The 21,991-nt window shown below is 39.9% G+C and overlaps 2 protein-coding genes across 2 annotated transcripts; one reads left to right on the top strand and one right to left on the bottom strand.

The window, feature by feature from the left end:
* The first annotated feature begins 298 nt into the window (after positions 1–298).
* LOC139148517 (solute carrier family 28 member 3-like) lies at positions 299–12,918 on the top strand. Its single transcript, XM_070720007.1, has 8 exons — positions 299–502; positions 1,688–1,879; positions 3,098–3,259; positions 4,230–4,486; positions 4,939–5,107; positions 6,040–6,216; positions 11,536–11,716; positions 12,185–12,918. Exons 1-8 carry the CDS (start codon positions 299–301, stop codon positions 12,340–12,342), a joined length of 1,500 nt encoding a protein of 499 aa, XP_070576108.1. The 3' UTR covers positions 12,343–12,918.
* A 690-nt stretch (positions 12,919–13,608) lies between these two features.
* LOC139147922 (dermatan-sulfate epimerase-like protein) lies at positions 13,609–19,757 on the bottom strand. The gene is made up of 2 exons (XM_070719146.1): positions 14,735–19,757; positions 13,609–14,330 (listed from the first exon to the last, which is right to left on the bottom strand). Exons 1-2 carry the CDS (start codon positions 18,111–18,113, stop codon positions 14,116–14,118), a joined length of 3,594 nt encoding a protein of 1,197 aa, XP_070575247.1. The 5' UTR covers positions 18,114–19,757; the 3' UTR covers positions 13,609–14,115.
* Positions 19,758–21,991: the final 2,234 nt, after the last annotated feature.

The raw sequence follows: 21,991 nt of genomic DNA, 5'->3' as shown, positions 1-21,991 counted from the left end.
TTTGCAAAATTTTTGCAACGCGCGCACTACTCACTGACAGGTTCTAGCGCCCCCTTGTTGTTCGCACGGAAATGTCTTGTAAATTTTGACGTTTTTTCGGGGTTCGTTGATAATACAATTGAAATAACAGACTCCGCGCTGACCATTAACGTTTATTTATGGGCGCGGGCGAGAGGAAAACCAAATTATTGGGCTCGGCAAGCCTCGCCCGTTAATTTTTGGCTTTCCTCTGGCTTTTGCCCATAAATAAACGTTAGTGGTCAGCGCGTCGTCAGTTATTTCTATAGTAGCAGGGAGCATGGCAGTACTCTTTCGAACAACTTTACTAGGCCACTATATCTTGGTGGGTTTCATCAACAGGTTGTCAGGATTGGTCGTAGTGATTTTGGCGACTGTCTGGATCATCCTGGAAACCTCAAAGAATCCATCAAACATGATGTCGTTCGTTGGTCTCATAACAATCTTTGTCTTCTGTTTTGTGTTTTCTAAACACCCGTCCAAGGTAAGTTACAGTCACGCGAGATGAAACTACTGTAACAGCATCTTTGACCATGACAGCCGATAACAGCGTGTGATCTTGATATTGTGGCAATGTGTAATTTGTATTATATCATACCAGTATATTGATGGCGCAAATACAGCGATCTGATTGGTTGAGATGCGAAAAGAACCGTCACGGTGGTATATTGGCGATATACCACGGCTGGCATACGCGTGAGCTCTCAGCTTGAGCAAAAATCTGTTGTTATCGTTCCTTGCCAGAATTTCAATATACTGTTATGATATATTATATTACCATGCCCTGCCCGTCGCATTTTGATAGGTCGAGCTGAACCACGTGACTGACCACAAATACACAGTAATGGTTTGTTTACATGGCCATGAATATGAATAATAAGATTAACAACTCAAAATATCGTAACTTTACAGCTCAAACGTAAATCATAATCAATCACAAAATAAAATGGAGCACTTGTAGGTCAAGTTGAGATATTTTTTCTGAAAACATCTCCGGATTTGCCAATTTTTTCAGCGCGCGTGACAGTGCGTCGCGTAATGCTTAGTTTCTGGGCCCAGTTGTCGTTCGCTCCTGAAATTTTCGGAAATTTTGACGGTTTGCTCGGGTTCGCTGATAATATAATGGAAATAACAGACTCTGCTCTGACCATTAACGTTTATTTGTGGGCGCGGGCTCCAGGAAAGCCAAATTAACGGGCTCGGCAAGCCTCGCCCGTTAATATTTGGCTTTCCTCTCGCCCTTGCCCACAAATAAACGTTAATGGTCAGCGCGTCGTCCGTTATTTCTATAATAGCAATAAATCAAACCCAGCGACGGCATACCACTCGCTTTTGACCAATTTGTACTCCATTTATGCACTCGCTGTCGCTCGTGCATTTATGTCATGAACTGGTAAAAATCTCCTGGTATACCGTCGCTGGGTGTGCTTTATTGCTCAAAATACATAACACGTTTCTCTAGGTGGAAAGATCCCGAGTGTACTCGAATGCGAATGTTTATACGACGGCGAAAACAGTTTCAATGCGAAGCCATATGTGTCATCAGACTATCCAATGATTGCAACGACTCCATCACTTGAATGATGGGAAAACTTAATTAATGTAGCATATCTATCTGGAGCAAGAATACAGGGCGCCCTCTACTAACAACTTACATTTCTTCATCAAGGTTCGTTGGAGGCCTGTGATATGGGGCCTTATTCTTCAAATCATTCTTGCGTTGCTGATTCTAAGAACGAACTGGGGCTTCGAAGCATTTCGCTCGCTCGGAAACGAAGTCAACACGTTCATCAATTACGTTGAAGCGGGATCAGAATTTGTGTTCGGAGAGCTCTGGTACAACCACCATTTCGCATTCAAGGTGAGAGAGCTGGAAGATAAATGTATCAGATACACACTTTGATAACACCACATGCATGGTGTACGTGCACACGAACGCATTGACGCACTGACACACTGACTCGAATATACTCATAAGTTTGTGTTATAGGTCATTTATGAAACTTTCCTGTTCTATTAATTTCATTTGAAACAGTGTAGTTTGGCAGTAAACGTGATACAGGACAGCTGTATCGGAAATAATATTACCTGCAACACGATTGGAACCGAATTCGGATAATTAGATAGCGGTGATTATAAGGAAAGTGTGATGAATTCGAAATAATTACAGCTTAAATTTCACAAAACGATAGAATAGCGTGAATATGAAAATATAGATTTCATCGAACAAAATAACAAACACACATCGATTAACTATGACACTTCAATAGGATTCATTTCTATGAAAACATATCGCTTTTGTGTAAACTTTATCATGGAACGATATATAGAAACTTCGAAAAAATCTGACGACTTTTGATTTAGGGCATTTTTGTCCCAACGTTTACGTCACTTTGAGGCATAATAAATCATTCATGTCGTTAGCGCGTATTTGAAATAACCCTGACAGACTACACTGTAAACACGTGAAAAACTCCATTTTGGTTTAGGCAAAACAACAAATTGAGATTAGAACAAGTATTTCAGTGACCAAGGAAAACGAAACAAGTTCACATATTCTTGGAAATGTTTAATGTTTGTCACATGTTTTGAACGATATTGAATCATACACCGTAATTTACGCGTAAATTTAAACAATATCACAAAGTTTGAATATAACATTTAAGATGGAAAGCAAAACATGGGTAAAATCGTTACATTTATATAATTGTTACAAACCTAATTATCCCAAATCATAAAAAACGTTTTTCTCGAGAGTCTATGCCCAAACCATAGACCCTCGAGAGTCTATGCCCAATAGTGTTCTGCTCTGACTCAACGATAAAGCGTCGTCCTTAGATGAAGTTTCGTCTCATCAAACTGATCCATATATTACATTGAAATAAAATCCCACAATGAAAATATATGGCAAACGAGCTATTTCTCAATTCACCAACTTTGACGGAGCCTACATCACAAAGCTATACCAAATTAATAACTTTCCAATATGTTACTATTGCTTTCAATTTGCCGTACAACGGTTCTGGTGTTTCCTTCATACTTTGCTTGCTTTAATCATATATGGCGTTCTCCTTCCCAGGTGCTTCCAACAATGATTTTCCTAAGCTCAGTCATCTCATGTCTGTATTACGTGGGTCTTATTCAACTCATCATCGGCAAGTTGGCCTGGTTTTTACAGTTCACCATGCACACCTCGGCCAGCGAATCCTTGAACGCGGCTGGAAATATCTTCCTTGGTATGGTGAGTGTATCAATTAGTGGTGTTTGGTGTGTTTCATGATATACTGCGTTTTGACTCAGAAAAGGAAGGGCCCGGGGTTTACTCTTGAAATTTTCATATGGGGGTGTGCCGCCCGAGTTGAAAACATCTACCGATGTATATTCTAAAAAAATGACCCATTGTTAAGTAGTCTTTGACAAATTTTGGAATTTTCATCTTTATTCTGTTAGAATTGAAGGCTTTCCTGAAGCATGGTACGTTTGCTTTGTTATCGACCACTGTTTAAGGGTTTTACGGATGAAAAATCGACCCATGAAAAAGTGACCCATTCGAGTAGCACATACCCGTATACCTTTTCTATGGGAGTACTCCCCCGGGTGCGAGGGTCATCATTTGTGATCTTATATGCTCAACTCTCCCTCTCATGTCAGTTTTTTAAAAGTACTTTTAACACAGATGATAGCATAGACGTCACCGCCGTCAAAGTTGAACTGATATCGTTTCCCCAAAACAACTATTGGAAAACATAAAACAAATCACACGTACGAGATAATGGAACTCTTTCTTGATCTTTTTTGAAATACATCACTTAGATTTAATTCTCAAAAGTGCTTACAATTATGAATCAAATACAAATTCTTGGTGTGAAAAAATTATTGAAAAGCTCGTGCCTATCGAAGATATCGTGAACATTCCTTCATCCTCGTTCACAAAAGTTTTAAACTGTCATGTGCCTATCGAAGATATCGTGAACATTCCTTCATCCTCGTTCACAAAAGTTTTAAACTGTCATGGCAGTTCTTACTTTCTTGAATCTACTTCCTCAAACATTGTCGTATTAATCTATATATTTCCACAATTATTTATTTATTTGCTTACTTATATTATATTATATTATATATATATATATAAATATATATAAATATATATATATATATATATATATATATATATTTGTTTTGTTTGTTCGCATTTTTCGCAATCTTATCAGAGCGAGTCGGCCTTGCTTGTGGCTCCCTACATGAAGACGATGACGAAATCTGAACTTCACGCCGTGGCAACGGGTGGTTACGCCACAATTGCCGGTAGTATCATGGGGGCGGCAATTGCCTTCGGTGTGAGTCCTTCTTACCTGATTACTGCTTCGGCGATGTCAGCGCCGGCTGCACTGGCCATAGCCAAGTTATTTTACCCAGAAACTGAAAATTCGCGGGCTGATGATGTGAAAAATGTAAAAAGTAGCATTGCGTAAGTAACTGTCCCGCAGGGGAGTACAAATGAGGGACATGTATATGATAGACAGACAGACAGACAAACAGACAGATAATGACAATTGCTGTTCTCAGTATGCTAATTGATTAAAGAAATTAGTCGGTTTCAAATTTTCAAGAGAATACAGTTACCTGTTGATATAACCTCCGTGCTCTAATATTTTCATTTATCGTATGGAGACACCATTTCAGGAAAGGTAGGCGGCAGCAGCAAATTACCACGCGTCTTGCAGAGGATATGCCGCAGATAAGCTATAGGAATGAACGTTACAATACTGTGCAAGTCATACTGATGACTTTGACAACCTTCGCGGCTTCGATAACCCTCTCGGCTTTCCAACGTTTGATACATATGCACTCCAAAGTTTTGTAAAATTTTGTAATAAACTTACATATGGCCATGGGGGATACCTCCCTCTTCTATTGCAGGAAGTATAGAAACATTATAGATGCTTTGTCCGGTGGGGCAAGGTCGGCTATTCCATTGGCTGTCAACATCGCTGCCAATTTCATTGTGTTTCTCGCTGTCCTGGAATTTCTGAACGCTCTGCTATCTTGGGCAGGTGGTTTGGTTGGCTATCCACAGTTGAGTTTTGAGGTAAGTTCGGGCAATAGTTTCTCAACTTGATCCTTCGAGCGTTGCGTTAGCTGTTCACAGTCGCTATTCGTATTATAATAATATTTTCATGAAAGATGAGCGGCCTCGTTCAACGAACTATAGATGGCCCGTAGGTCAGGCCATGTTACGCTTTCATTTTGGCTTGAGGTATAGAATGTGTCCCGGTGTAGATATTCGGACTATCAAAACATTTACAATATTCTTTTGGCCCACCACTTTTCGGGCTCATTTTTAAGCGTATGTAGTAAATAAAGTTTTCACCGGCTTGCTTCTGTGAAAATCAGCAATTTTGTTTTCCCCCACATAAATATTTTTGGATGGCGGCCAGTTTGAATATAAAATGCCGGTAATATTGGGTAATTTTCTTCAATAGTATCCAAATTTGCAGTGTGACGCCCAATTTTTATCTTCGATTTTGAAGAGAATGGTTTAAAGTTCCCTTTAAGCAAGTTTGCACAACAGTTTATGTCTTTCAATTTCTAGGCGCGAACTGCCTGAATATCCCAAACGTTTTCGAATCATGAATCTCTTGTTATTGGTAGTTGTGCCTTACAAACCCTAAGTGAATGAATTAACGTCCGAATAGACCACGATCTTTAACCATTTAAAAACACATTGTCGCCACATTTTTTACCGTATATGATTTATTCATATCATTACCGTTCCACCCTGACCAAATTTTTTCATATAATCCATATTTCACTGGCTATGTAAATAACCCACATTTATGGCAGCATGTTGCCAATTCAAAAAGCTAACTAATACAAAACAAGAAAGCTTCTGGAACTGCGGCGTATCGTTTGGCTTGGGTCAGATCACACTCTAGTAAGCAGCTTCCCTGTGTAAGAAATTCCGCTGAAAAATTCAAGAATTTGTTTGTTTGTGACGAATATCTACAAATATACTTACAGCTAATCTGCGCATGGGTGTTCATGCCGCTGGCATATTTGATGGGAGTCGATTGGGAAGACTGTTTTGTGGTTGGTGAACTTCTCGGTATGAAGATTGTGACAAGCGTTACTGTCTCGTTCAAGAAACTGGCAATCATCTTGGAAAATCGCGAACTGGGATTGGAGCCAACGATATCTGTGAGTATAATTGGGCTGGTGGGGTTAAATGTGGTCGAATGTGCGCTGTGAGGACGAGGACAAGGAGAGAGGAAAATATACCCCAGCAAATGCAATTCGTAGGCATTCCGCGGGTTAAATATTTTCAATATCGCATTAATAAAAGGAAAGTATTGCAATAAAAATTTGAACTACTGTCGGTGCTAATTTAAGGTATAAGGCAATTATTATATATATATATATATATATATATATATATATATATATATATATATATAATATAATATATATATATATATATATATATATATATATATATATATATATATATATTTATATATAATCTCCCAGTATTCCGAACGAGTGTGACGTCATCGAAGACGAGGGTTCCCCCCACATAGCGGCAGTATCCCTCCGAGCCGGTAGGCGAGGAGGGATACAGCTATGTGGGGGGAACCCGAGTCTTCGATGACGTCACACGAGTGAGGAATACTGGGAGATTATATATTTATCACATTCATAGACCCAATTATTTTCAATTTTGAATAAAATTGGCTTTACGGTACAATATTATGTGGAACTTTATTGTGTCAATGAGGCGGATGAAGTTATGCGGTCCCAGCTGATTCAGGACATTGCACCGGCCCACGCCGGCCAGTTTCTACTGAGTAAAACCACAATGCTCACGAAGTTTGAATGGATATAGCTTTCTTTGAATGGATATAGCAGCTGATCATAGAGAACTGATGAAAGGAAAATGACACAGTGTCGTCATATTCAACATTTTTATTTTAAGGTAAAGTGCGAACGTCAAAAATACTATTTCATAGTGTCAATATTGAAATGACCACGCGGTTCAAAATCGTGCGTTAGCCTAATGTATTGTTATTATGTGCGATCAAACTCAGAAACTGCCGCTTGCCTTACTCATTCAAAATTACAGGAAAATGTGAAACCTTTACTTCGGCATCGAAATAACAATAAAGCCATAATTTAACTGTATATTTCAGAGTTTTTGTCGATTATTATACAACTACGCTGTCAAAATGGAAATTACATGAACAAATGGCCGCTTCTGTCAAAATCGAACGCTCCAATATGTAAACACAGAACGATGCGACAATTCAAGGTTATCTTTAGAAACAGAGAAACATGAAACTGCTTTACAATCATGAATGAAAAAACACGTCTTTCAACAAGCTGGATTGTGAAATGTTTAAACTTGGTCATTCAACGTTCATTCCTGTGAGCTATCGCTAGTGTCATATATGACTGCCCTTCGTCTTCGTTGTGGCTGCGGAAACCCTGACGACCCAGCGACATTTATTGTAACGTTCACGGTACAGCCCGTCATCGTAGCACCTGTAAACATTCCCGCTGCTGCAGCTGCCAGAGCACATTGCCCAGAACTTGAATTCAAACCGGATTGAGCTGGGTAGACGTGACTTGTCGGGAGCGTTGACGTATTTTCTGACACAGGACCATGGGGCAGAGCGTTACGAGGAATCGACGAAGCGTTCGGCTGTGCGGTTGGTATCGCCAACTGCCGGTCGTTATCAAAGCCCACCAAAATGTCGGACATGAGCTCTTGCTGGGGAAGGGAGTTGACGGCATAGGAATTGATTGACTGAACATTTCGATGACCAGAAAGCTGCATTATTTGGGTTGGTGGGATGCCACTATCGTGGAGCTTTTGGATGGCTGTTTTCCGTGCGCTGTGGTTGGTTTTACGCCCCGGTATACCTGCTCTCTCGGCCATAGTCTGCACGATGTTTTCTAATTTGTTCTTCCCCATTGGCTGTCGCTTATACCAAATATTGCCAATTGGCTTGTAATTGATGGCGAGATAAAAACGTGAGTCGTCCGTACACATTTCAACAGGTCGATGGTCACGATACAGCTTGTAGGTTTCGATCGGACATATGGCTTTGTTGTCAACGGCGAACATCTTGGGTGAATACGGACGATTGATGGCATATTGTCCGGAGCGGGTTTTGTTGTCGCGTTCATTAAATTCAACGTACTCTCTGCCCGAAGCTGTAACTTTTAATTTGATATCTCCCCACAGCAATTTCTTGTTTTCATCTGATGCTCGAAATCCCAATAGTTTGGTATTATTCCACCACACTGTAAACAGTAACGATTCTGGTGAATGGTTTCCGAGCACCCCTTTTTCGCGCATCATCAGGATTTCATTGTCCGTCAGGGGTTCGCTGGCACGGGATTTGTTTCCTTTACCTTTTGCCTTCAGATCAGATCGTTTGGCTCGAATCGCCTCCTGAGATTTCGCAAATACTGCATCCCGGCATATGGAAAATTTGTACCCGTTCTCCGATAAATACCTGTCGATGCCCCGTTGATAAGTTGTCAAAGTGTCCGGTTCATATTCTGTCCCATCGCTTTGTCTCTCTCCAATGAAGAATTTCGACAGGTACAAATCCGACGTTTCAGGTGAAAAATTGAAAATTTCGGCATCAAAACCATCCTCCGTTGCTGCTAGAAACTTAATCAGTTGCCTAACTGCATTATTTGTTGTTTTGATGGTGTTCGATTTGCGCTGGTTGGTTATGAATGCATCAATTTCGCCCTGGGACACGGCAACGTAACGCTCGGTTGACGACATTGCTCACTTTGTCTAAAATTTTAGGGGCAGACGATCGTGTCCTCATTTTCGCGCCATTGAAATATGAGAGATTCGAACAAAAATCGGTGCAAATATTTTATCATTTTATTTCCTTCTCGATGCTCTTGACCATTGCATTTCCAAATGCTCCACAACCCCCGTCATTTTCCTGTGAGAATTTTTCTGATAAAACAGGTGTTCATTGACAGGTTTAATTAAAGTAGTTCCGACCGTATACCCCTACTTCTGACGTCAGAAGTAGGGGTATACGGAAATTCTGTAAACCGTATTACCATAGTGTGATGTCATACTATAGGAATAACTGGGTCTATGTATGTGATAAATATATATATATATATATATATATATATATATATATATATATATATATATATATATCTTTATTTTATACAAAAATATATCATTGCTTTTGCACATTTGGAATCGGAGATGATAATATTTGACACAAATATATATATCTCGAAGTATACAGATGTCCTCGTGCGAAAATACAGTGTTCGATGCTAAAGCAAGGCGTCATAAATAATAACATACGTTACTTCAAGTACAAAGTAATAATATCTGTTACTGAATATCATTCATCCTGCCACAGTCAAACATATATGTATGTGTATGTGTATATATATATATATATATATATATATATATATATATATATATATATATATATATATATATATATATATATATATATATATATATATATATATTATATATATGTTCGACTGTGGTTTTTCAGGTTGTCCCCAGTGTTGTCGGTGGCGTGGTCATGATATATTCGTTTATAGGGTATTACACACGTACCAATCTGCTGGTTCAAATAGTTTATTATATCTGCACAACGTTTCGTCCTAAAAGTAGGACTTCCTCAGGAGCTTCAGAACAAAATGTTACAACAGGGAGTGAGTTACAGTGGTATTTTTCGTACGAAAAGTTACATGTCAGAGTAAATACTAAGTGACAGTATGGTGAAAATACAGGGGTTCTTACCTGTTTGAATGTCTCAGATGTTGAATGGCAATTGAGAGAATGGTTATTATGTGTATTTATAGTGTGGCTGGGGGCGCTACAAGTTTTGGAATTTGAATAAAGACAATGGGAGCACAGGTCGAGTAGGCATTATTTCTGATGATTTTTCCTATTATTATCATAAAAAATAATTTTTACAATGCCAGCTATTGATACGTCTTGTATTGTGTGTTGATCTGAATTGAAATGGATCGCTACTGGCATGTTTGAGTTACGACGGATGGTGGACAGATGGTTATTGAATCTTAGTCGAAACTCTGTTTTGGTCTCTCCTACGCACTGTCTTTTGCATCTGTTGCAGGTTATGAAATATATTATGTTTTTAGACTTGCATGTAATGTTTTGTGTAATGATGTAAACTGTATTATTTGAGTGGCTATGAAAACTGGTGGCATTTGTCGAATGTTTACAGATGTTGCAGCCCCTGGTAGAGTCACATTTGTAGAAACCTGCTGGTGCATTGGACTGTTGTAGTTCACTGTGAACCAGTAGATCTCGCAGGTTTCTACTGCGGCGGTGTGCTATGATAGGAGTTTCCGCGATCGCGCTTTTACAACGGGGTGATTTTTGCAATATATTGAAGTGAGCGTTAACGATCCGCTTGATGTTTGGGTGCCGTGGTAACTACAAAAGGTATACGTGTTTGGTGTGGTTTATTTTGTATTGTACGAGGGTGTTTCTGGGAGTTGATTTGGCCCGATTTACTTGGTCTATAATCAAGCCTTCCGGGTATCCCCGCTTGATTAATGATGTTGTCAATTCATTTAAGCGGATGTCTCGCCATCATGACTGGAACATATCCTACATATGCGGACGGCTAAGCCTTAAGGAATGCCTGTTTTGTGTGTCTAGGATGTGATGATGTGAATGCCAAATATTGATTAGTGTCTGTTGGTTTTGTTACAAGTCTGTTTCTATGTTATTCTCTTTATCTAAGTGTTGCGAAATATCCAGAAAGGGGACGGAAGTTTGTGAGAGTGTCATGGTAAATTTTATTGTGGGGTGCATAGTGTTGATGCATTGATGAAAAGCATTGACTATGGATTTATCATGTGCCCAGATGGAGTAATGTCATCTATAAATCTGGCCCAATCAAGTGGTGTTTGTGGCGCTTTTTGTAAAATTTGCATTTCTATTTCCTATAAACGAATATATTATATATATATATATATATATATATATATATATACAAATCAGTTTAAACTAATATATATATATATATATATATATATATATATATATATATATATATTATATATATATATATATATATATATACAAATCATTTAACTACAATCCTGCAATTATTTTGCCTGAAGATTGCAGGATGCATGATATTGATATTTCAGTATATATATATATATATATATATATATATATATATATATATATATATATATATAGATATATATTCTCAGATGGTAATATATATATATATATATATATATATATAGACGAAAAGATCTGTAGAACGGCAGGTTGTTCTAAGATTGACCTTATATATATATATATATATATATATATATATATATATATTCTCAGATGGTAATATTTATTTACATTTGAATGGTGCACAGCTCAGTTTTAACGGGTATGTAAATAAATCACGGTTCATTGAAATCAGATGAACTGAAGCTGAGTTTAATCGTTCTGACGTCTTCCCACAGGCTCGGTCCGAGGTGATTGCGACATATGCACTGTGTGGCTTTTCCCACCTATGTGGTATTGGCATTATGTTGGGGGCGCTGTTGGGCATTGCCCCAGAACGCCGGGACGACATCTCGTCGATTGTAGTCAGAGCGATGATCGCTGGGAACGCAGCCAACTTTCTGACGGCGTGCATAGCAGGTATTAAGATGAGCCAGACAGCTTAAAGAGGCCACGTCGTGTTTCTCAGTCTCATCAACTTTTTGTTCGTCCAATGTTTTACTTATCTAAAGATGTCTGAAAGGCTCAGTATTTGTAACGTTTTTCACTACTTTAATTTCAGCCTCATTTTCTTGTATCACTCCCCAAAGTGTGTAAAACACTTGCTTCCTAGCTTGTCGACACAGCGTCTGTAAGTACGCTGTTATTGTATACGTTTGAATTCTAAATCGTAACTGAATTCACATTTTTCAGACAGACTGAGTTGACAATCTGAATACTGTGTATCTCGACATGGTATCATGGGGGTGTGACGGATCTTTAATGACAAATTTAGGACATAGATTTTTCTAAGTTTATGAACGAGAGTTTCGCTTAAAGCTGTCTCCTGGATACACTCACAAGAATTCATAAAAAAACGAAATATTCTTTCTTGGATGTCTTTTGTAGGTATTCTCTATGAAGGCGATGTCATGCCTACATTGGTGAATGTTACAATGACAAGCATGCACGGCAACTGCACGGCATGCACGGCAACTGGTTTTGAAGACGCAACTTCGGGAAACTTGGCCTTGAATAACGTGACAGAAACAATTAACCTCACGTAGGATTACTACTGCGCTGCCGGCATGAGATATTCGCCTCGCAATCAATGCTTGATCGAATTCCCCTCTGTATAATAGTCATGGCGGATCTTCTTAATACGAAATGCGGTAAAAATCGATGGTTACGGCGCCTTTCTTGTATCCATGGCTGCAGTGAACGTTTGCATTCAAGTCTCTACCGAGTTGGTAATCAGCAACGAAGTAGAAATTTTGGTCTTCTATATTCCCTGTCAATCATTTTCTTGATATTTTTGACATGCATAATATGTCCAATTTGCTGGCTTCTCTATCAGGTCAATCTGAAGCTATACATGCGGACACGTTGTTATATAAGGGAGCTGAAACTTTCTGCAGATGAAACTCTAATCTGAATTACGTGTACAGAGTTTGTATGGAACATTCCTGACAACGGGTCCCGAGGAATTGCTGTTTGATCATATGAATGGGTGAAATTTTGTGGAATAATCAATTTCAACATTCCACATGCAAGTTATTTATCAACGATATCTGCTTACTGTATACTAAAACTTTTTGAATTGTAAAACTGCTCAAATATTACAGTGCTTTCATCAACACCACTTTGAGCAGCGTAGCTTTGTATTTAATCTGTTCCTATCAAAATGTTCGTGTTTTATGGAGAAGTACCCGCTGGTTTGTGTAAACTGTTCAGGCAGTGAAACGAAAGAACGCAGATACAGCGTATCGGTGTAACGCTGTACGTTTGATCTTCTCCTTGTTAGACTAATTGCTCTAGGAAACGAGAAAGGCATTTCACAATGGCAATGAAAACCGTGTCTGAAAAAGTGACTTTGACCTACACTTGAAAACCTTCAGTTACATTGCCTACATTTACTATGCCGTCCTCGGGGTTATTTAGAGTCCGAATAATTTATGCTGCACCTACTTCTATGCTTATCTCTTGAACAACATGAATCATAATCATCTCCGTTGAGGTAGAACGCGCCACGGGGCATACATTCGGACTCTCAAATTTCTACAATTCTTTTCTAATCTACCACTTTGAGGGGGAGGGGAGCTCATTTTAAAGCTCTTAGAAAAGACAAATTTTCGCCTTCTTAGATTTCCAAAGTTTTATTTTCCTCCATAGAGTTAACGCAGGATGGTGGCCATTCTGAATTTAACACGATTGGAACTTTTTTGATTTTTGAATTATGGAGTAAGGTCGTTTTAACCTGCAAATGTAAACTGGTCTGCTTCCCTTTTTAAGTTACACACTTGTTTTTATGAGTAATTTGTAATATTGGACCAATCAGCCATATGGCACCTAACACGTTTTAGAAATTTGAAAAATATGAAAATCCAATTATCCCAAATTAGTTCCAATCGTGTTATTTCAAATATCGCAAATGTTGGGGTAATTTGTTTCATTAGGTCCAAACTTTGCACGATGACCCCAATTTTTATCGTTGATTTCGTATAAAAGAATGACTGAAAGTTTCATCGAGAAAATTTTAAGCAAAAACTTTAAGTCTTTCTCTTTGAAGGCGCATACTTGTTCACTTGTCCCATCCAAGAAATGACGACGATCCCACTGCTTGTGTTGTTTCCATAGTGTTTATACACAGAAAAAGCACAAATACAAGCAATTTTAAAGTGTAGAAAAGGAGTCAACATGCTCAGGCTATTCAAGTCATTTTTCGAAAAACGATAACATTACTGGAAATGTTTTCAGTAAAAAGTTAGCTTTGTTGTACTAAAGTCACACAAGAGCAGGGTTGTCGACCACCGGTTGGTCGCTGACGGTGTGTTCAGTTATTAGGGACTGTAATTCATTGGATAACGAAAGGATTTAAGTTTTCGTATGATCTCGCTGCAAATTTTCATGATCTCGCGGGATTCCATCTCTGTCAACACATCTTCCCAACGATGTTTACTGTTTGGATTGATTACACCAATGTACGGAATTCTGAAGACACCACTGCGCACCGATTGCAAAATCTGATGTTCCATCGCTGGATGAAGAGGAATGCCTGTCAATGATAAAGATGGAGTGAGTCAAATGGTAACCCTATCCCACTGCGACTAAAATATTGCAATTCCTATACTCAGGTATTCTAGCAAGATACAGAGAGATCTACATATACGCACACACATAGACACACACACACAGACACATACATACATACATACATACATACATACATACATACATACATACATACATACATACATACATACATACATACATACACACACACACACACACACATACATACATACATACATACATACATACATACATACATACATACATACATACATACATACATGCATACATACATACATACATACATACATACATACATACACGCATGCATGCATGCATGCACACATGCACACATAAATACATAAGACAGGCTTTGAATTACGTTACCTATTAATTCATAAAGTTCTCTGATTGTTTCGCTCGGTTTCGAGATTACTTTCTCCCACATAATAGTCCGTACTTTTGTCGAAGAGTGATCCCTTATAACGTCAAGAGCATCAATGTCCTTGCGTATCTTTAAAAGCCAAAGTCGGGCAAGTGCCTGATGAACGGGGTACCTTGTATGATTTGAGAAATCGTCAGTTCTGCTCGACGAAGTCCGACCTTCTCGGTGACCGAGATGTTTCAGAAGAATGTCTAGAGTACAGTTCTCGATTTTATTGAACGTTATTACATTAGCGACCCAATTTCTTGGATCGCACACCACGTAGACGACAATGTTCGAATTTGAAATTGAATTTAACGTCGGTAACAGACTAGCAGGTTCGCTATCAGAGAGGTGCATCACGCGAATTGCGTTTGAATATCTCCGTATGTGACTCACCAACATCTCAGTGCTGTAGAGTTTGTAATTATGGTCATTCTGCTTCAACATCGAAATATTCAGCTTCCTCTCGATATTTACAACGTTTGCATTTTCAGATGCGGAATTGTATTCTTTGGATTTCGGCTTATCACCAAAGTTTACAGCCGAAGCGTTTTCTTTTGGTCTGAGATAAGGCAGGGGGTTTTCCATCAACTTTGGCACAAGAGAGACAACTGAATCCTCAGAGATATGGCAAAATTTACCTCCAATACATGTACTCTCAGCATGTCCACTGAACTGCCGCACTGCAAGAGAGATGTCGCGTTTTGAAAAATATATGAAGTCCGGATTGTGGTAGAACATCTGGCTGACGAGTTCATCGCCCGACCACGGTGCGGCCATGATGAACATTGTTGGAAGTTGATTATGATTGCGTGCAGAAGGCCCTGAGAGATTCCGCGCAGAAGGGCCTGTAGACCGAGAGCTGTCGAACGCCATCTCGAGCTTCACGAATTGGATGTCAAAGTCGGCGAATATGACAAGCATTGTCACGATGCAGATTGAGAATAACGGAAGGAACGACCACTTCACTAGTTTTTGTAAATTGGCGTTACCCATATACTTTGAAATGGAAAATTTTAGAATTAGCAGTGCTAAGCAGAAGAGAGAGACCGTAAGCGCGATCACGTGAATAGATTCTATGCTGACATCATCACCAGGTGTTTCACCGATGCTGGTGTTGTATGACCTGTCTTTCATCGCGATTTGGTCGGCGGGAAATCGTTTTCTTCGAGTCGGTGCAATTCTAATCGAATGCTCGAGTTTTCCCTCGACGACTTTCACAAATCCAAGAGACCCTATCTCGCGCTGTCGAACCGACGGATCGTGGTGAGTTGTCAAAAATGTAACCGTATATAAACGGCTGTCCGTAGATAGCACAACCCGAACAGAGTCTCTCCGGGCCTTCACGAATCGTAGGTCAGTGACGGACATCCTCGGAGAGGAAAAGACGTACGCCATCCGGGTCTTTCTCTCCAGCTCAAAAGTGATGTTCACAAAATGAGTTGTCCGGTTTGCGTAGGCTGACCAATATTCAGCGGATCCACAAAGGTGGCTCACTCCACCGGGACCTTCTTTTCGCCAGATTATATTATAGTTTTCTTCATCAATCGTCACCCTGGCGCCCGTGTTGCCATCGTTTGATTGAAACGGCCGGTCGATGTTGTGGAAAAACGCACCGGCAGCGGTCACTGTGCTCCGTGGTTTCAATTCAATGTGGTCCAATACGAGGAGCAGATCCTTGTTCAAGAGTAAAATGTTGCGGTAGACACTTTTCAATCCCAGGTACGGGGCATAAGCATCAACTGCCTCTCCTGCGATATGTACACGCCCAGACCTTAGTGTCGCCGTGACGATGTCGCCGCCGTATTCTTTGGCTTCAGGTTCTTTCCACTTAAGCCATTTTGAACATTCTCCGAGCTGTCCGACCCACGGACCGTAGAACCTTTCGTTTAGAATTTCGAACGGTGCGTTGAACACAAGGACATTATTCAGAAACGAATATTTCGGGCCGTACATTGCATCTGTGATGAAAAGTTTCCCATTCGGCGCAAAAATGAACAAATTCTGATCAGGATGTTCGTGTCCGGGATTGAAACTCTTCCATCCGCGGATCCAAGATTTGTACATTCCGTCGTTAACGACGTCGAACATCGCTTTACCGTGCATTTTACCCGATTTGAACGCTAAGAAAGTGGAATGCTCGTCATTTGGGCCAGAATCGGTGTACGTCACTAATCCCCAGTCGCTGAAAATGTGTAGGTCTGGTTCCCCGTGCCGAGACGGTGGTTTTGCCGCTAGTTGGGCATCCTGCCATATGAATTCAGTGTGTAGTGTGCTCCATTTTTCTGAAAACAGAGGTTCTAGCTCTCTATTGTTGTCACCATGGTGCTGGCTTCGACGTTTCCGTATCTCATTTGCCAGCCAGTTTCCGTGACCACTCTTCATGACGAAGGCGTCCAGAAACTTTAACTGACTCTCCGGTCCGTACCCCCACGTGTAATGTGTGTCGGCGATGCCCACGGCTCGGCTCAACCCGGGTAGAGTTGTGTAGTAGTAGTACCAGAAGTGGTTTCTGATCCAAATGTCAGCGGTGTGGTCGACATTGAAATGTCTAAGAACAAGGTGAACGTACTGCGTTAGGGAGCGAGATGTGTACGTGGTGTAGTGAACCCCTTCCGTGAGGGAGCCGTCGACGATGTGGTTCAAGAGCAACATGTTGCGCTCAAGAGCAGCCAATGACCTGTGAAGCCACGGCAAGGCCGTCGGGTCATGTCGACTCACGACCAGAGCCCCGTGGAAGAGTGACGTGTGTATGGTCATGACGTGGTTCTGTAGGTATGAATGGCCCCACCACTGTTCGAACGAACTGTTGTAAAATTGTTCCGTTTCTCTGGTGATGCGTGTGAGATAAAGTCCCCTCCTGTCCTCGTCTAGGTACTCGTACAGAAAATCATAAGCCGTGGCGAAACCCGTTAGCGTGTGCGACACGGGGAGTAGACTTGTTGGTGTGTCTGTAGAACGCCAACTGGATAAACGACTGAGATTGTCCATGTATCGAATGACGAACGTCAAAGCTTCTTCGTCACTCGGATGAACCAGACAGTAAAGGGCCAAAGGCGCCAAATTGTTCCCGTACATTTCAATCATATATGACGGACCAGCAAAGTCCTCATATTTTGCCGGCGGCATGTAAAAGTCTTCGTTTTCCAACATCGTCCCAACTGCCGCCTTTATATGTTTGTCTACCTCTTTGTGTGTCGTTCTTGCCCTTTGGCGAAGGTCAGCTACATCTCTGGCATTAAAATATAACATTGGATGTTTGCTTTCAAGAGTATTCACTTCAAGGGCCACCAGCGCCATCTTAACCACAAAAGCGCAGACGACAATAGCTCTTAACATTCTGTAGTTTTCAATAGTACGCGCACTATTACTGTTGTATATGATTTCCAATGTAACTGCTTGTCTGACTCCCGGGGTCTGACTGCACTGCACTGCACTTTCAGAATCTAGCAGGAAGAGCCTCGTGGCTGAGCGTAAAACTGTAGTAAAATAAACCAAGAGCACCTGCAAATTACTGCGAAGTACGGTATTTCGTTGTCCTGTGTGTGCACCAACTCTAACGCGATAAAACGAAGATATTGACCTCGCTGAACAAAAGCCTGGACCGGCCTGTTCTTCTCTCTGAGCGTCGACACTGCTTCCCCTGCGTCACATCATGTGACACATCCCATCAATTCAATCTCACAAGAGAAAGAACTTGAAATGAAGGGCGTCAATCGAAGAATGGGATGCTGTTGGAGTAGATCTTCAACGTCCTTTAATACCAGCAAAATATGTATATAGTGCCCGAAACATGTTTTATACGCATATTGATTTCCCTGCATCTATTGCCAAGCAAGTACAAACAACGATATACTGGTAGCAATGTTGACATTGTATGGACGAAACATAAGGTTCTTTGACCTATACTCTCCATGCATTCTTTTAATTTCACGGCTTTGAATCACGTTGAATAAGGCATCTATTACAAATACGTTTGACTGAAGCATAGGCACTCGAAAAAAAACGTGTCTACGGTGGAAAGTTATTTACTTTATAGGCTTTAAAATAATGCTGCTTGTCCAAAAAACGACAACTCCCAGACAGATGGTTCTTCAAAACACACACAGTAAGGCCTGATCGTTAGTCAATGGGCTTGTATGAAAGTCTGCCATAGTATCGCTGAATGATCAGGTTGTGGAAACCGTGCTTCCATTGTAGCAAGTTGCACATTTTTGCCGACTGTAACTTGGTGCATTGTCATTAAATGAATCTTGCACAAACTGAATAAAACGTGCCTGGCGAGTACATCTATCGAATTCATTGCCGCACGTTTGTGTGTCTGTTTTCCCCTGGAATCTTCAAATCTTAAAACCATATATACACGATAAAGATCCTTCTCCCACCGACCCATTTGTGCATGACCCATGCGTTCATTTGCGCGCTGGCCGGTGGGGGCAGTGACGATGGGACGTGTTCGGGCCGGCCTCGGAAAAGAGGCCACGTGGCGAGCTTGTCTTTGGAAAAGTGACATAGAAAAGAGAATAACCTAGTTAGTTGTACTTCTTTAACGTCATTTTAATATTCCATTGATTTCTACATTATATTTATCCAATTATGTGTAATGATGATGTAAAACGGAGGGACTATGCCACAGGACTCATTTATTTTGCCACGGGAAACTTTTCTGTAGAAGCAAACTTTCAACCCTTCTCTTTCAAACTCAAGAATAGAATCGGGGGTCACTGTGAACATTTTTTTCCAGAGAAACATATGACCCAATATTTACCGATATTTGAAATTCAAAATGGCCACCATCCCTGTCTCAGTACTAAGGGGGAAATAAATGACCGCTTTTCACAAAGCTATACGCCGGTGAAAACATTAATTATTTACAGTAACTCCATAATCTTCAAAATGAATTCCTACAAAACGTTGTAGGCCGAAAGAATATTGTAAACGTTTGAGAGTCGAAATATCCGTCCGTGAGGCGAATTCAACCTTGATACTTGATTCTTCTACTTTACATATGTATGCAGATGACCAAACAATGTTAGCAAAGGGTAAATGCATTAGTGATGTTAACGATGCAATACGAAAAGATATCACTCCTATTTCAAATTGGATTACTACGAATCATATGCGAATTAATGCCAGGAAATCGAAATGCCTTCTGATTACAACCCATTCTAAGCGCAGTCGTCTGAATGAAACTCACAGTTCATTATCTGTACAGGTTGCTGACACTTTTATTCCTCAAGTACAATGTGGTGGAATTTTAGGGGTAACACTTGATGAAACGTTATCATGGAACGTTCATATAGGTAATTTATGCAAAAAACTTAGTCAACGAATTGGTTTACTGCGCAGATTACGTCGATATATCCCTTTTGATAGTCGTATTATCTTATATCATGGTCTCATACAGAGTACTTTAGATTATTGTTGTGTTGTTTGGGGTAATGCAACGGCAACTAATGTTGACAAAGTTTATACTCTTCAAAAACGGGCGTTACGCACACTTTTTGAGTTGTCAATTGATTTTCCCTCAGATGCTTTATTTTCTACATTCAATGTTATGTCGATTAGACAGAGAATTTTGTATTTCATGGCACTTTTAAGTTTCAAATGTATGAATGGTTATGCTCCACAATATTTATCTAATTTATTTACTCCACAAAGTAATGTTCATGGTTATTTTACACGCTCTACTGCACGTGAGAATTGTCATGTACCAAGATGTGTTTTAGGCACTGGACAACGTAGTTTTCATTTCCGTGCCACGAAATTTTGGAATTCATTACCGAGTGAAGTGAAAAATTGACTAGTCTGTACACATTCAAATGTAAACTGAAAGAATATGTTAAAAGAAATGTTCCCCTTTAGTATACTTTTGCTTTCTTGTATTGACAGATGTATTTTTTCCTTTTTTCGAAAATTGTATGAGCCCCGATGAAAATTACTATTTCAGTAACTCGGCCGCTCAGTAAAAGTGTAAATAAATAAAAATAAAAATTGATACTCACTTGCCAGTCAAATTGTAAACACTATGACGTTGTTGCTGCTGTTTCAATCATATACAGTCGCTAATACACGTGAAGGCAAGCTATAATAATTGTACTTCCATAGCTTGAAGTACCGAACAGATCTCGGGTAGAGGACAGAATGTCCCTTCATGTGTAGGTACAAGACGTAAAACCTTGCCAACCTTTGAACCAACACATCAGAATATTCAAGGCAAAAATTCACGACCTGTTGACAACCTATCAGTTAAAAAGTTGTTTGAAGAGAACGGGTAGTAAAAGAATAACCGGTCTATTTACCTTTGTTGGTGGTTAGGCTCACACAAAGGCGTATCTTGGGATATGGCATCAAGCTTGTCTACTGAGAAATAAAGTCTATGGGGTACCAGTGAACTCTGAACGTCTCTTGTAATCAATACTTTGAAGATTCCAAGTATGGATACCTTTCAGCAAGCCACGGCGAGATCACGTATAAAGTCAGTCAACAAACACCGTAAAAACGAATTGTAATACCTTACCCACTTTACTGCAAACTGGTAGGAAACTTGCGATTTGTCACATCGTATACCAGACATTTTGGGCCCCTGCTAACCTGGATCCGTCTGTGCAATTGACTGCCGCGTCACCGGACTTTCAAGTGAACCAATCACCCTGTCTGTGAGGCGAGGTCATGTTTAACATCATTGTTCTAATTAAACGGTCACTATTGAAGAGTACAACATGATATACTTTCAAGAAGAATAACTGAATGCTGCATAAACTCCAGATATTAGACAAGAAAAAACAGTTGGAATTGACATATCGGATTAACGGGGGAAGTTTGTGGGGATTAATAAAAGATATGTTTGTTAGGTTGAGATGGTTTTAAATCGTTATACCTATTGTGTTGTCAATGCCCCGTTTTCTAAATAATATTATGGCTTTGTCAATACCAGTGAATTTTGTGACGTCATACCCTCAGATGATCATGTATCCGATTATCCAGCATTGTGGTCCCAGATATTTTCTACATCTACAAATTCACTGGCATCGCCAAAACTTTGAGATAATAGCAATAATGCATCCTTCCCAGCACATAATGGACTCAAGCGAACTTTGCACGATATAATGTACTCGGCTTTGCTTCGTACATTCGTGCTTGCAAAATTTACTTTCGACCATTATGGGCCGGGGTATACGTTATAACATGAATTATATCACCACGCAAATTGAACT

The sequence above is a fragment of the Ptychodera flava genome, chromosome 13 (genome assembly GCF_041260155.1).
Source record: "Ptychodera flava strain L36383 chromosome 13, AS_Pfla_20210202, whole genome shotgun sequence".
NCBI classification, from domain to species: domain Eukaryota; kingdom Metazoa; phylum Hemichordata; class Enteropneusta; family Ptychoderidae; genus Ptychodera; species Ptychodera flava.
This window is presented reverse-complemented; position numbering and strand designations above follow the sequence as displayed.

Excerpts from the sequence above, each read along its gene's own strand:
- LOC139147922 (XM_070719146.1), bottom strand. The coding sequence starts at position 18,113 with ATGTTAAGAGCTATTGTCGTCTGCGCTTTTGTGGTTAAGATGGCGCTG. Across the intron at positions 14,331-14,734 it reads AGAACTTTATGAATTAATAG|GCATTCCTCTTCATCCAGCG; the intron begins GTAACGTAATTC and ends TATCATTGACAG.
- LOC139148517 (XM_070720007.1), top strand. The coding sequence starts at position 299 with ATGGCAGTACTCTTTCGAACAACTTTACTAGGCCACTATATCTTGGTG. Across the intron at positions 3,260-4,229 it reads GAAATATCTTCCTTGGTATG|AGCGAGTCGGCCTTGCTTGT; the intron begins GTGAGTGTATCA and ends CAATCTTATCAG. Across the intron at positions 4,487-4,938 it reads AATGTAAAAAGTAGCATTGC|GAAGTATAGAAACATTATAG; the intron begins GTAAGTAACTGT and ends CTTCTATTGCAG.